Source organism: Larimichthys crocea, chromosome XXIII (genome assembly GCF_000972845.2).
Source record: "Larimichthys crocea isolate SSNF chromosome XXIII, L_crocea_2.0, whole genome shotgun sequence".
Taxonomy (NCBI): domain Eukaryota; kingdom Metazoa; phylum Chordata; class Actinopteri; family Sciaenidae; genus Larimichthys; species Larimichthys crocea.
In genome coordinates this window covers 18,839,479-18,855,339 of record NC_040033.1, presented here as the reverse complement: position 1 = coordinate 18,855,339, position 15,861 = coordinate 18,839,479, and the positions used below count along the sequence as shown (strand labels likewise).

The 15,861-nt window shown below is 47.6% G+C and overlaps 1 protein-coding gene across 3 annotated transcripts in view; it reads right to left on the bottom strand.

Moving 5' to 3' along the window:
- Nucleotides 1–15,861, bottom strand: part of zeb1b (zinc finger E-box binding homeobox 1b) — a 44,395-nt gene that overhangs the window by 19,900 nt on the left and 8,634 nt on the right. Inside the window, exon 1 of one of the 3 annotated variants that reach the window (XM_027274070.1) lies at nt 11,675–11,948. The exons of 1 other annotated variant lie outside the window; for it this stretch is intronic. In XM_027274070.1, the coding sequence (XP_027129871.1) occupies nt 11,675–11,942 (268 nt within the window). In that variant the 5' untranslated portion in view covers nt 11,943–11,948. One more of the 3 variants, XM_019252883.2, reaches the window with a different exon arrangement.

Sequence of the window (15,861 nt, the reverse complement as noted above, 5' to 3'; positions counted from 1 at the left end):
ACAGTACAGGCAGGTGACCGAGAAAGCAGTGATGTAGAAGGTGGGTAAGCAGGGAGGGGAGGGGGGAGGAAAACAGAGAGGTGAGGAGAGGAAACATCTGCTGTAGATTCTGGTAAACCCAGAAAACAGCAGTCACACTTCCGACAACCACCTCACTTCTGCTCTCTTTTTAACCTCTCTGCATCTTTTTCACGCTTTTTACGCTTCATCTGTCACTGTTTTTCCCCCTTTTGTCACACTCGCTGCCATCGCGCCAAATAATAACAAAAAAAACGTTACCTGAGCTCTAACATGTATTTATCTCCATTGAATCCACAGATGACTGCACTGGAAAGCACCTCGCACACACACAGAAAGAAACAACACAAAAACAGCAACACAAATATTTAGCCTGGCACAGGAAATCTATCAGCACACACCTGGGTAAACAGTTGTTTTTCTTCTGTTAGCGGCTGTTTCAAGTCAAGTTGCAAAATCTCTGTAATATATCGGGCAGGCAAAACCAAACACAGACCTGGCTAATGTTGCGTTAGCCTCCGTCAAACCTCATTGGAGTGTCAGAGGCAAAATAAAATGTCCCCGTCACCTCTGCTGTCAGACTCCATTCAGGCTGCAGCTACACACTGATAGGATTTGAAAGCTGTGCAGTGGTATAATAGTCTTCTTCCCTTTTGATTTTGCCACTCTGTGTCCAGGGTTGACATTTTGAGTTGAGGCTCTTTGAGGATATTATTAGAGCGACTTGCCTAAAGGTATTCGTCCCATTTAAATGTAGTCAGTTACATCAGAGGCATCAAACTTCATTACATAGCTTGTTTCCTTTTTATCTAACCACTTCAGCACTAATGACAGCAAAATGACTGACTCGGCAGATACTGTTTGAGCCCTCTGTGTGAAAAAAAGGCAGGACAATGAGCCAATGTATCCAGAGGTGTGAGAATCATTTGTCATCAACAAGTGGCCAGCCAAACTGTTGAGCCGGTTCTTGTGCGTTGTCAGACAACAGAATCCAATTTCACATCTCGATCCAAGCTCTGTCACAGATACACACGGGTCAGACGGCTGAGCGCTTCGGAGCTATGGCCAACGCGCTAGAAATGCTGCCACTCGTTCTTTATGTCTGTTAGTGCTGCACCTTTTTTCACTGATCAGGATCATAAACACTCATTTGAACTTTATTTATGCGTATAACAAAAATCTAATACGTCAGTTTCTGTTGTTCAATTGCACACCGTGACTTTAGCTTCCACTCTGTGGCCTCTAAGCTGAGCCGCGACACGTTGAGGTGTGTGTTTAAATATATGCGATGAGCAACAACGGTGTTATCCAACCTGCTTGTGTCGCGCAGGTCTATATTAGGTTAGTGTAGCACAGGGCCGTTGCATTTTAGGAGCAGGTGACTAGACATTCCTGCCTGTATTAGGCTTGACAGTTTACTGTGGGGGAGTACAGAGTTGGGAGAATGACACTGGCTTATGAAGAGGAAGGGAGGTACACACTAAACTATTCCGCTAAACTGGAAAAGCTCATTAAATTTTGCTTACCTGTAAGTAGACCTTATTGCACAGATTTATCACAGGCGTCGGTAAATTCAACCCAACACCTCGGTTTATTAAAGAGACTGAACATCAGCGTCATCAGCCCTGTCACATATTTACACTTGTCAGTTCTTTACTGGAGTCAACACTGCGTTTGTTATGTAGATTAATACAAAGATTGCCAGTCAGCAGCGGGAGATGTGCGCACACAAACACAAAAGAGGGCAGAAAAGGTAAACGGAGGGGAATGATGGCAAGGTGGGAGGAGAGGAACTGCTAATGGCTTAAAAAGACAAAGCTGGCCTGTCACATGCGATGCTCATCTGAACTGATGGCTGCCCCGGGGAGGGAGTGTCACAGACTGTCAGAGAGACTGAGAGTAAGAAAGAAAGATGGAGGGAACACAGGAGAGACGGGGGCTGGGAGAGGGGGAAACATGAAAGGTTGAAATGAGGAGGGGCTGCTGAGAGAGGAAAAATCAAGTGAATAATAGAATAAAGGTAAGAGACAACAAGGAAGTGGAAGGAGGAAAGAGAGATGGAAACTAAGAGGACGACAGACAACATTTACGTTGGTGTGTGCATTCCCTGGTCGCCTGCGCCTCAGTAAAAGGTCAGTTGTTGACGCCGTGGCTGTGCCTGACAGATGTCTCAGTGAGGACACACACACACACACATACTTGTATACACATTCACGGACAGGTGGACAGTGCAGAAATAACCCAGAAGTCCCTGTTTGTTCATTGGTTCCATCTAATTTTACAACGTTACAAGCCCCCCCCCCATATTTATAGCAGTCAGCAGGTCAACACACCTCAGTGAAGCCACGGCCGAGATCCATGTTGACAAGCTACCGTGGCCTCACTAACTCTGACACTAACACGCAGAAGTGCAGCCAGAGCTCTTCCCTTTTTGTAGAAAATCCTCCTCTTTGTGGCATTTTGACAACAGCTGACCACTCTCTCATTTCTCCAGAATGTCAACTCTGTCACAAGACACCCGAGGCCAAACGTCCTGGACAACCCCTGACACACACACACACACACACACACACAACGCATAATCAAACACACTGCCCAGGGCTATTGCTCAGTTGTCACAGTGGTTTCTTGTTATTCATGTGAAGCGCGGGGAGAAAGGGGTTAACGCCGTAAACTTACATCCACAAAAGCTCTTTTGTCACCTCAGTCCTCCACCAACACCCCCCCTTCCCCTTACATCCTTTCCTTTCTCCCCAGGCAAAGTGGCTTTTCCCCGTGTGATCAGGAAGGGTTAGCCCCCCCCCCCACAACACAAGCCTCCAGGGCGACTTGAGCTGAAGAGCAGTCAACCAGTGCAGCTCACACCGTTAACCCTGCTGTTAAATGACCATGAGGGTGGACCACAGGCGGCCGTGTCGGATCGGACGGCTACAAGAATCTCTCTTGCTAAACCAGGCGAGAAGGAGTGAGAACATGTGTGAGTACATGTTGCAAGACGTCACCTAAAGTGGGTGTAAGAGGGTCAAATTAGTCCACTGTGCCACTCTGGCAGCTCGACACCTTCTCCCTTCATTATGACTGTACTTGTTATGACTAACACATAAACTATGATTTGGGGAACAGGGGCGGACAGATGAAAAATCACAGGGCTGAGTGAGCAGCGCCGTTGTTAATGCACCCTCTTGATGCGGTGCTGATTGGTGAAATGGCTGAGGCAGCAGGTAAACGCAGGTCGTCGTGTATTGATGTATTGATGGACCCTCTTTTGTCCATTACACCCAGAGGTGCTGGGATGGTGCGTGGGCGTGTGTCGGGTTGCCACCAGACTGGGAGACCATTAGTTCGCTGTGTCAGAATTCGAAGGGGAGTATCGACAGTCCAGCTTGGGCAATCGATGGACGCGGATCTCTCACTCCCCTCTGCCATCTATGGTAATGTTCCTACAGTGAGTCAGACACTGCTGCTGTGGGACTATTGTGTTATATCACCTCTCTAAGAGTATTCCAGCGTTGTAAACAGGCGAAAAATGAACAGTTTGCCTTTGAGTAGACAAAGTGAGTCAGCCGATGCTTGGGTCGATTGATTACGTGGGGATAGTCGGACAAACCAAACCATGATGTTACTTTCCTGACCGTACAGCTGTCTTGTCCTTTATTCAGCTTAGTCATGTTCAGGCTCCCCAAAGGATGAAAGATGGAGCCCAGAGAGTTTCTAAGTGTGTGACAGCCAACAGGGTGGGACCTCGATTACCAAAGCACACTGCAATCATTGGACAGAGCTCTCGGGACTATCCCGTGTGATGTCACCCATAATGTGAAGTCATTCAGCGGGGAGCAGCCAGATGTTTTCTGGGATAGATCCTCCTTTCTTTTTCATGTCAAGTATCTCTGAGTAGGAACACTTAAGACTGATGGTGAACAGTGTTGTCTTCAGGGCATGGTGGGTAACCGTGTGGAGAGAGTAACATTTGACCACAATAACCTTTCCCGCTCTGTTCTACCATTCTCTTATATAAGAATAGTCCAGTCATGTTGCTGCTGCTATCAGTTCTTGGTGCATTTCCTGACCTGCGTCCACATCATGACTCATCACAGCTGTACAGTTGTGAGGGTAAGGACTCAACTAGAGAGCTAAGACGGTTGAGGTAAAACCCGAGTGGAGAGGAGTGGAGCTTGCTCTTTGTTTCTCTGACAGTACGCTGGATGAAGTGGGTCAAACAGAGCTGTGTTTTGCCCAGTGTGAGCTCCCTGTGGTTCAGGGGGGAATTCCACTGGGCAGTGTGTGACCCTGAACACTGGCCTTCCTGTTCGGCTGTGGTGATGTGCTCTGTAGCCCAGAGGAAGAGGAAAGAAAGACAGTTCTGTCCAGCTCCTCTTGTCACACCACACCACCAACATGACTGTGACTGTGGTTGTGCTAGACTGTATATATATATTTGTGTGTGTGTGTGTGAGTGTGTGTGTGCACCGGTGTGCAGCTGTTGTCAGACAGATCAGTGATAACACTCTGGCTTTTAATAAACTCAGCAGGAGTGTGTATGTGTTAGTGTCTTAGTGTGTGTGCGTAGCTTGCTGAAAGGTCCTGGGCGTGTGATTGATGGGAGCTTTAGCACAGTAAACACATGCGCACACACACACACACACACACACACACACACACACACACAGAGGGGTGGTCATATGCAGCAATTCTCCGCTAACATTATTCATCCGGTGTTCATCCTCATATTGATGAGCCAGGCGGTATGTATCAGTCACTTTCTTTACATGACTACACACAGGAACACGTTAAAGAGTGGAGAATTGAGGCGGTTTGGAGGACTCTCTGGCTCTTTTTCTTGACTCTCTTTCCTCTGATTTGACTTTTTATGTCAGTTACTTGAGGTGATTCAGAGAAAAGAAGGCTGGGAGAGGGCGGCTGAGAAAGAGAGAATGCAGGGAGAGAGTGGGCAGGGAGGAGGAGAGGTTATTTTGGAGTCTCTGAACTGTAATCACCACCTACAGCTGCTTCCTCCCAGGTGCTCTAACTGGACATCAACACAGAGAGGGGAGGGAGGGAGAAAGTTGACAAAGAGAGGGAGGCAACAAGAAACAGTCACGTAAACAGAGGTGCTGCTGTTTGTTCATAATTAGCCAGAATTTCCATTTATCACTGCATAACCAACTTGAACTGCTTTTTTTATATTGGCCCTGTTTTCCACCGCAGACAGATTGCAGTGTGTTTCCACACATCTTCTTCTCATGAGCCCCTGTAGGCGAGGGGGGAAGTTTTATCTTAAGAGTAAGGAGGAAGTAGAGAGGGCTATCACAGAGCTGACACAACACTTCCAGTACCTGACAGAGGAGACAGGATGGTGACTGCTTTCAGAGGAAGCTAGTCTGGCTGTGTGAGCGATGCCAGACAGCATGTGACTCGCTCGAAAACAGCCAACAGGCTGACCTACAGGTGAGAGCAGATAACCAGCTTCTTTTGGGCTATGTGGTGACCGGATCTCTCATTACACTGATGCAGTCACATAGGTACAGTGTGAATTCCACAGTGCAGTTATCCCATGGAGGTGCGTGTCTAGGTTAATCTCATAACCTAACACTGTTAACTCATTAGCTAGCTCACTTCATCCCAAGACCATGTAATGAGCTGATGAGTCCTGACTTCTTCAGTCGCTGCCTGAATGTCCAATTGAAATGGAGGACACGGTAATAACCTGAAGTCCTGTCCTGATATTTAATGCACTTCTACTTTTTTGTTTTGCTTTCGGGATCAGAGAGAAGGGCTGAAAAATGAGGATACTCAGCATACTGTTCTGTTTGTATGTTTACCCATCTGTGTTGGTTATTGTGCACTCCTCGAAATAAAAAGAATCTTTTGAAGCACCGTGAAGGCCAAAAAGACACTCACAAACACACAAGTACATGAAAGCATTACAAGTTACCATTACCACTAATGTTCCACTGTGCTTCACCCATGATGCATGTTTGAAAAATCTTCCAACGCGAGGCACAAACATCATACACCCAACAGGCGCACCCACTCACAGTCAGAAAGTGTTGCTGTGTGAAGCCTCGCAGTCCAGAAAATACATCACACAGCGGTTCACACGCGCTACAAGAGAAACATCCACCAGTGCACACCGAGCATGTTGCGTTCAAATAAAACCCTTCCATATGGAAGGTTGCGGGTGCGTCCTGTAAGTCATCCATGGCAGCCCCCCCCCCCCGATTATTGTCCAATAAAAAGCAGTTGGCGCCATGTGAGCCGCACATGTCACCACCAACACCAGCTCCACTGTCTGGCTGTGTTTCCAGCCTGCACATGGTCGCACGGTGGATCTGGCAACACATTTTGGATTGACAACACGCCGCTGTGGGTAAACACACACAAACCTCCGGCACAGACCGATTTACAGTGAGAGATAAAGAGAGATGCACAATGCACTTTCATGTATAATGTACAGAAGGCAGCCTGCCATGTTTAACTCATGTGGTAAAAACAAAAGTCTTAAGACACGAGTCTTTAAGCCTAGAGTCCGGCCTAAGTGAGTCACTACAATAGAATTTATTTTTGTAGCGTGCCTGTGCACAAACACACACAACCATAACAGCGTTGACCCATTCATGCGTGAATACAAAAAAACACAGCAGCAATGATACAAAGAGCAGCACTGAAACGCCACCAAAGGTTAATCGTGCAACATTGTCATCCTGTTAAAAGCGGTGCTCTGAGCCTGGCCAAACAAACCTGGCTGATAAGCACAGCGGTGGCATCAAAGCCTTACAGATTATAGATTACCATCAAATCAGCCCGTGCTTTGCTGCCACGGACAGGCACCTGCTACTGTAACACCCCTCATGCACGGGGCTGGTGATTAGAGCAGGAAATATGTGTGTGTGTGTGTGTTTCATTAATAAAGAGAGGTGGTGGGGGATAACTGGACTGCTCCCTGAGTGTGTGCCAATATATGTCTGCTCTGTTGTTATCTATATGCATATGTTTATATGTGAAGGTATGTTCACCATGTTAACTGTTAGTGTTTACTTTCTACATACAGTGTTACCGTGGCACCATGCCAACCTCAACCCTCCCCAAACATACCGTCACAGGGGTGCAGTTTGCTGCCTCCGTCAACCCCCTCCTTCTGCCAGCAGCGGCATGTCAGGATTAAAGGAAAATCCTGACCCCCTCATCCACCTCTCTTTAAAGCCTCCGCTCATTTTAAATGGCTCCTCCAAAACTAACTGGCTGGATTACTGCTCAGGTGTTCACACAATCCACCCCATCCACCTGCACATTTTGTGTGCACTCATAAACCCAAGTATAAATACATGTAACAATGCACAAACAGGCGCTGATGATATTTGATCCCGCAAATCCTCCGACCATTTCATCATTAAGATAGAGAGTTCAGTCCAGAGAGGGTTAAAGGAGAGAGAGATGAGAGAGAGACAGAGAGAGAGAGAGAGAGAGAGAGAGAGAGAGACGGGGGGAGGATGACAGTCCACAGGATATGCTGATATTCAATTTACCTGGCCCACACAACACACACACACACACACTCACACACACCCCTCCCTACACCCTCAAAATTCCACCAGCAGGGCAGAAATGCTCACTCCTGTCTGTCTCCCTGCCGGAGTCGCTGGCGTAGCACTTTTCTCCATTTTCATCGCCATTCTTAACCTTTATCTCACTCCTCTCCTCCCATCGTCTGCTGTCCTCCTCTCTTTATCTCTCCTTTTTTTTCAAACAGGCTCCTCATAGGGAAACAAGGTTGTAAAGGTGGGAGATGCTGATATTGTTTGGCCTGTGTGTGTGTGTGTGTGCACTCTACATGAAGTACTGTATAAGAGAGCCTGGGGGCTTATATCCTGGGGAAGGTTTTGGCATGGTGCCAGCTAAATGGCACTGCTGGAGGCATTTGTTAGCACGTGTACTGTATGGAGTGTGTGTGGTATTGTTTCTGCCTTTGTTTTACAGTATAAATATTTCAAGATGATTGCGTGCGCCCTCAAATGAGGATTTCAAGGTTTTTAGCACCTTTTTATGCCACTTTGAGAGCAGCAGGAGACCAAATTTAATAAACAACTCAACAACAGGCCTATCACAGCACAGATCTGAATTCACTCGTCTAGCAGGAAACATTTAAGACCCTCAGAGCTTAGAAATCAATCAGAAAATCCCTTTTAACATAACCTATAACCCTGTATTGTATTTGTCTCCCTCACCATATGGTCTGTCTTGTCACACACTGGACTCACAGGTATCAGGAAAAAACCCAACATGCATATTTTATCCACATCCACCTATTAGTTATGTACAGAAGACTAGGTAGGTACACTCGCTGTGCGGCCGTTTGTCTTTCTAATGGAGGGGGGGAACAGCAGCGACTACAGGCAGAGAACAACTCTCATGCTCCTTTAATGGGAATGAATAAAGGATGAGTCGAGGCTCAGACACCGGGTTAAGACGCTGTTTAGCACCTCTGGCCCAGCGCCCAGTGTTGGAGGCAGGGATGGAAGAGAGAGGGAGAGATCGCGCGCGCGGGGGGGGGCAAAGAAGGATGAGAGGAACACATCAGGTAGAATATCAGGACACATTGATGACCAGCTGAATTATACTGTTGGCTCAAGTGTAACGTGGTGTAAGGAGACAACATTTTGGCACCGGTTTTCAGCAACTACTGTAACTAAATATATAGCGCTGAGAAGTTAAGATGATTTTTTTCCACAGTATAAACTCGCTGAGTAAGACGCAGGAAAGCAGAAACAGCAGAGAGAGCTTCGTGTTGACACTCAGTCTGGTCCCTTACGCCTCCACAGACCTCTTCTCTTTGATCCACCTTGGGAGAAAATGAAAGGCACCGAACGAGTGGAAAAAAAAAAGAAGCAAAACAGAGAAGAACAGGGACCCGGAGAGGGAGACGGATCTAACGCAGCGCCTTTAAGAAAATGGTTTTGTGGGTAAGGTAGAAAGGGACAGGTGGTAACGGGACACTGTGCCACGGCAGCGCAGCTTAATCAGCTATGTCAACAGTCATTCATTGGGGGGGCTGAGAGAGCAGAACAGGCTGTGGGATGGTGATGGCTAAACCTGCCAGTCTGCTACCTCAGACAGAGTCATAATGGCTGCCACCTGCCCTGGTTACGGCGAGCAGAAAGACTTCACGGCAGCACCTGTGCTCAACAGTCAGGTCACCACATCAAAACAAGCCTGAAGGATTAGACTACTACTGGGGGGGGCGGGTAGAAGGGCGCCTGAAGAAGCCACAGACGGAGAGGCACTTTTCAAGATGCTGCACTGGGACCAGTGGAAAAGAGGATTGTAGCTGCCGTGAAGGCCAAACCATTTCATAAATATGAAAAGTAAATGATCTTCAGCAGCTAGCCAATCACAGCAAAGAAGAGGCTAGGCCTCACAGTTCATAAAAAAACCATGACAGTTTAAAATATAATAGCGAAGGAGTCACAAAAAGTGCTTACAGCGTGTTAAATACGGCTGATGATGACAGCAGACACAATCGTGCAGCACTTTTTCCATAAAAAAAAAAAAAAAAAAAACACAGAGTGTGAACGCAGCCTCCTGCACTTTGGAAGTCCGGGTGGAGAATTTGAGGAGCTGTGGGGTGATGGCTGGTGCCATGTGACATGGTGTGAGTGCATCTTATTTTAGAGCGAGAGGTTGAGATAAGGTGTTAAAAGGAGAGGAATGCTGAGCTGTCCTTGTAAGCCCCGGTTTGCATGGTGGATGTCATCTCCCCTCCCAGGTTAAATTCTTTGATTACAACCGCTAAAAGATCTACCCTGTAATAGTCTGTCCTTTTCTTCGGAGTGATCCCGACCTCTGCAAACGCTTGCTCTCTCTCTCTCTCTCTCTGTCTTCCTCTCTTCCTCTCTCTCTGTCTTCCTCTCTCTCTCTCTCTCTCTGTGCCCCACACAGCAGTTTATTTAGCTGCCGTGTTTACATTCCTGTTCAGTCAGCCTCTCCCAGGGGAGGATGATTGGATCTGAGCGCTGTGACTGAGCCTCTCTCTCTCTCTCTCTCCCTCTCCCTCTCTCTCCTGGCTCAAGTCAGTTACATGATAGTTACAACAGATAGCAGTGGCAGACGCATACAAGCATACGGTCAAGCCTTGCTGGTATTTAGCTCTGGCTAACAAAGGAATATGTGTGCACAAACATGAAATAACACTTCACTGGGAAACACTCGGTGGACCTTTCTCAACAGCTAAACGGGATGTTCCATCTCTCCGCTGTCCTGCGTGGTAAAAGTAACGGTGACTCTGGGCAGGGGGCCGGAGGAGGGGGTTGAGGCTAATTGGATGGAGCTATAGGACGTCCTGGGCTCTCTCAGGTCCCTGGCACTTCACTGGCCTCATCATTAGACTGACTGGCTCCTGTGGCCTCCGGCAGAGTGCTGTCTGCACGCCCTAATGACCGCTGACTCACTCAGCTCGCAGCAGCGCCGCCACATTAGTCCAGCCCAGAATAGCCCCAAATAAAGAGAGATGAGAGGGGAGCTGGGATGTTTGGCGCCCCTACAGTCTTGTAAGACATTTCTCTAGGCCACGTACCATCCTGCTATCTGAAAAGAATACTTTACACTTTAGGCAGAGCAGTGTTTATGCTAAGCTAAGCTAACCGCTAGCTGTAGCTTCAAGCTTGCAGACTAAATCAGAATTTTTGTGCCTGAGCAAAAAGGAGTTACTTAGTTAGTCCACTAAATGAAACGCTGTGTGAAACAATAAAGAGCCCGGCAGATAGCGACGGGTTAACCGGGCTGTAAAGCCCACATGATGGCAGGACAGAGGGCTGCTCTGTGCTCAACTGACCATGGGGGGTAGGAGGAAGCCAGTGAGAGGGAGGGAAGGAGACAGGGAGCGTTTTGTTCTGTTGTCCTTCAAAAAAAAAAAGAAGATAGCAGTAAACCTCCTCGAGCAACACAGCTCCAAACTCACATTAAAAGAGGAAAGACTGTTTGAGTTTTTCTCAATGTTCACCTGTTTGTGAATGTGTGTGACAGAGAGAGAGGGGGGGAGGGGAGGGAGGACACATCTGCTGGGGATTTGGGACAGGGCAATTTCACCTCCTGTCAGGAGAGAGAAAGAAAGAAAGACAGAGGAGGGGCAGCGAGCGTGAGAGAGACACGGCCTGTCTTAGATACACCAACCGAGTGCAGTATCAGCCAAAAATACTCCTCCTAACAAGTCAATACTGTGTATCGATTACTTCTGTGCAGGGCTTATGCAACATCACCACCTCAGTGTACAATTATGGTGAAATCGCTGTGTGCAGGCAGGGGTTTGCACAGCAACCTGCACGCCCTGTAGCGACGGAAAAGCAAACTCTTCATGTGTGCCACAGGGTCCTTAAATCAAACAGCACAAAGTGAACTAATGGCCTGGAAAAAGTGAGAGAACTGTGCCCGTGCAGACCCATATAGAGAGACAGAAGCAGGGAGAGGACAAAAGGAGGCAGGAGGAGACGGAGCGACACGGGCGTGCTAAATGTTTGTAGGTTTCTGAGAAGGCCTTGGCCATGGAAATGACTTAGTGATGAGAAATATTCTGCATTCATAAATCTAGAGGAGATTCAGAGCTGGAGAAAGTGTCGGTGCGATGCAATCACCTGCCCTCATCGTTGTCCATCCCTCCTCTCCTCACCTGCTACTCCTTTTCCTCTTTCTCTTAGTCCATCATCAACTCCTCCTCCTCCTCCTCCTCCCTCCACTCCTCTCCTCTCCTGAAACCCGACGCAGCACCATTTCCATCGGGACTCTGATGTGAGCTCGGAGTCGGCCGCGCTTAATCGATAGTGCCAGGTTGCCAAGACAACCTTGATTTCCTGTCGCTGCTTTTGCCGAGCGCCGGTGATTGCGCTGGGTGTCCGTTGCACCTGCCGCCCTCTCCTCCTCCTCCTGCACTGTCTCATCAAGCGCTCCTTATCCCTCGTCTCCCTCCCTCCCGCCCTTCTGACGCCGTATAGCCACCACAGACAAAAGAGGAAGACAGATATACAAAGGCAAAACGGATTAGACCCGAGAGGTTGGGTTTGATCAATCAAAACACAGTACTGAGTGTGAGGCCACATGTACATACACACACACACACACACACACACACACTGTCACCCCTGAAAAAGCGAGTGTGACAGCTATCATATCTACCTTGGAGGGTGATGTCATTGCACCTGGGGAGCGTTTACTATCAGTCCCCCACCTCCTCTCTCACACACACACACACACACGCACACACACACACACACACACACCCTCTCCCCTTGCCTCTCTCCTACAGGAGGGGTTGGCACCTCCTGTTTTTTTTTTTATTCATTAATGGAGAGCTCATTAATCGTGGCGTGATAACGAGGATGTGGGACAGGGACATGATTAAGGGGCTCTCTCTCCTTTAGCTGGGCGCCCTTGGGGATAAACAGCCCATGGTGTGTGTGTGTGTGTGTGTGATTCTGTGTGGGCCGCATGTTAAAACAAGTAAAGGACACACACCCAATGCTATCTCCAGGACATCTGTGGGACAGGATCCTACACATGTTTTCACTTTTAAGTGATTGTAGCCACAGTCAGTGTAATCACTTGTCTGTGCCTACTGTACTGTACGTCTGTGGGTTAATCCATCTTCCCTCAAAGATCTGAGTTTGTTTTTATCAGGACTCCCTCAAGGCCAGTTTAATGCTCGGGGGGACGGACCAGGGACTCAGAGAGAGGAAGTCGGGACTTAAAACAAATCTCTGGAGATTTTTTTCCCTTCTTTAGCAGCATGTGAGAATGCTGAGGCCCTGAGAGAAGAATGCTTTGACTTGTATGAGACACGTTCTGATAAAAAAGATGAATATTCTGTATGAAAGTGATTACTTTTTTAATCAGTCGGAGCTTCTGAAGCATCATTCCTGTGGGTTATCTCATAATTTGTCAATTCAACAGAGCGTCGGGCTGCAATGCAGACACATTAGGTGGTAGAGTGAACAATATGTACGGCAGAGTGGGAGTAATTTCTCCATGTCACGCCTGCTGTAGACTATGACATTGTTGATTGTGAGTTAAGACAGTAGTATGATGTTCTGTTTGATAGCCTGGGCTCTGTGTGTGTGTGTGTGTGTGTGTGTGTGTGTGTGTGCCTGCGTTTTACTCTTTTGTTTGTGTTCACATCGATCTGTTTCAGACTTGAGTGTCACTGAGACGTCAATAATCAGTTTGAGAGTGAGAGGTAACCTCAACATTAAAGGTATGTATGTACAGGGACAGGTAACTTATGAGTGTTGCAGGAACAAGGTATAGTTCAGGTTCAATCCGATCAACACCAATCCACAAAATGTGATTTATCAAAAAGTTTGATCTGGTTCATACAGAAGAAGTTCTAGTTTGTCTATTTTGTCAAGTCATCACAACAAAGTACAAACATCTAGAAAGAGGTCATCAAATTCATTCCCGCAACCAAGCATGTTTGGTCAAGCAAACAAGTGTTATATAAGACTGAGAACAGGGTTAGTGCAGGACGTGAAAGCACTGCAGGATTTAGAATCCACTAACTAGGTGGTCTGGTTCATGATAATAGAGGATAAAAGAATACTCAGTTTCTTTCTTTGCAGGTCAGAAGTGACCCACAGATGTTGTAGTAGATGTAACTGATCCACAAACACGACAGGATGTTCTGACGTCTCGGCCGGAGAGCAGAGATCAGTGTGTACATACATAAGGGCTTTGTAGTACACCAATCGTTTAGTCTTACACACATATTAAATCCAATCTGTCTGGACCAGGACCCTAATCCCCTCTCCACGGCCATGGAGACGAGCAGACAGTAATCCTCCATATTTGTATATTAATAGCCAGAGTCTCAGAGGGGGCCCCTCTATATATCGTGATGTATGTTTTATTAGTTGGGTAATCTGCTTGTCGATCAGAGGACCTGGTCCATTTAAACCTGGGTTTTAATAAAAAAACACAGCCGGCCCTGCCTGAGGGATAAGCTCCCCAAGGACAAGGGAAAGAGCATACCCGGGCTCAATAGACTCATCGTCAACAATAAACAGCTTTACATCAATGTTATCTGTCAGGCAGCAATACAATTATAGGTGAAATCCAGCCCTGGACTCCTGTACCTTTCTAAGAAGAGGGCTAGATAAAGCCTGGCCCAAATATAAGCTGCTACCTTGTTACCATAATGCACGCTTCAATCAACTCTAATGTTATTTCTGAGGGTTCATAATAATCCACACTGCCCGAACGTTTCTCCTTTGACCCTCAGACAAAGATTTGGTTATTTGATTTGGTTTGCTGCTCTGGCAGCAGAGTGCGGGGTGAGATTCCTTTGGATCTGAATCACGTTGGGAGTCGTCTGCGTACCTCTCAGCCCCGTCTAGACGCTGTGTCACTGCCACACCCCGCCGGACATCTGTCCTGATTCAATAGATTTATCAGACAGCCATTCGATTAGAAGGGCACTGCTTTAAATTAGCTGGCGAGTCGGGGGGATGATGGAGGTGGGTTGGACAGGAGGGCCATTACAGCCTGAGGGACACTGTCCCTCTTGCTTACCAATGGTCTACAGTCACCCGGGGATCACAGTGACATCTGTAACCATTTCCACTACAGGGCCTGTGGACAACTGATGATGCAATCCCATTGGCCTACTCAGATGATATTCTCTTTAAAGTATTTGACTTTAATGCAGAGGGACTTGGCGTCAGCGCGCAGCCAGTTTTATGGTAGGCATCAATCACAGTGACTTCCATCGGGTAAACAAACAAACAGCTTTTAAACATCTGGTTAGATAGACAGAGATAGGAGGAGAGAGGAGAAAGAGAGAGAGAGAGGGGCACCCTGGGGAGATGTGTGGTTTTCCTCTGAGATCTCTTGATTGGGAGGAAGGATGGAGGGAAAATAAAACAAAAAAGAGAGGAAGGACCTCAGAGACAGTTCACCCTCCGGTCAGCATTCAGGTGGAGGTCAGGAATGCACTCCCAAACCACTCTTAATGCACCGAGCCACACACACACACACAGAAAGACACAAAAAACTTGGCCTTTAAATGCATTGCAGCCAGACCATGTGACTCTCACGGGGTAGTCTCATGGGAGCATCCCCCCACCTCTGATGGACTGTAACAACAGGAAGTCAGCTTGGCCTGCAACACCACACCACACCACACCTATAGATAACTGCTGCCTCTTTCACACACACACACACACGTACGTATTAACGCAGACACGTTTACGCCCGTGCAGAAAGGCACAACCTCTCCTTACACACTCCAGCCATCCTCATCGTTCATACGTTGTGCTGGCGGCAGCTATTTATCAGTCATCACATTTAAGTCGCAGTTTAATCCCTCTAAAAGTGTGCTGTGTGGTGCAGAAGAATCGATGGCTCGGTGCCCGCTACTGCTGGCGTCGGTGGCGAGCGAGACGCGCTGCAGCCTGGCACCGAAACAAGGAGAGGCCGAGGCTGGCAGGGGGTGGGCCTTTCACTGACTGAATAGCCCTTGTTTATCTAGGCCCCTCTGGGAAGTCAGGACACTGCAGTGAATAGGAGCCAGTTAGCAGCGATGGCATAATAAGACCAGGGGGAGGACGGGGGTCATTGAAATTCAACGCAGGCTACCATCAAGACAAACCAGCCTTGCCAGCTGTGGCAGCAACTCAAAGGAGCGAGGGAGTGTTTTGTAAGGCTGAGGTTTGGGTTAACAACACATTAGGTGACCAGCATGATTTGATGTGCCATTGCTTGCTCATCAAAAACAGCAGATGAGAGAGGTGGCATCTTGTGTTGAAGAAGTAAAGCTAAACAAAGGAAGCACACAAATGTGACTAATACAAGTCATGAACTTCCCCA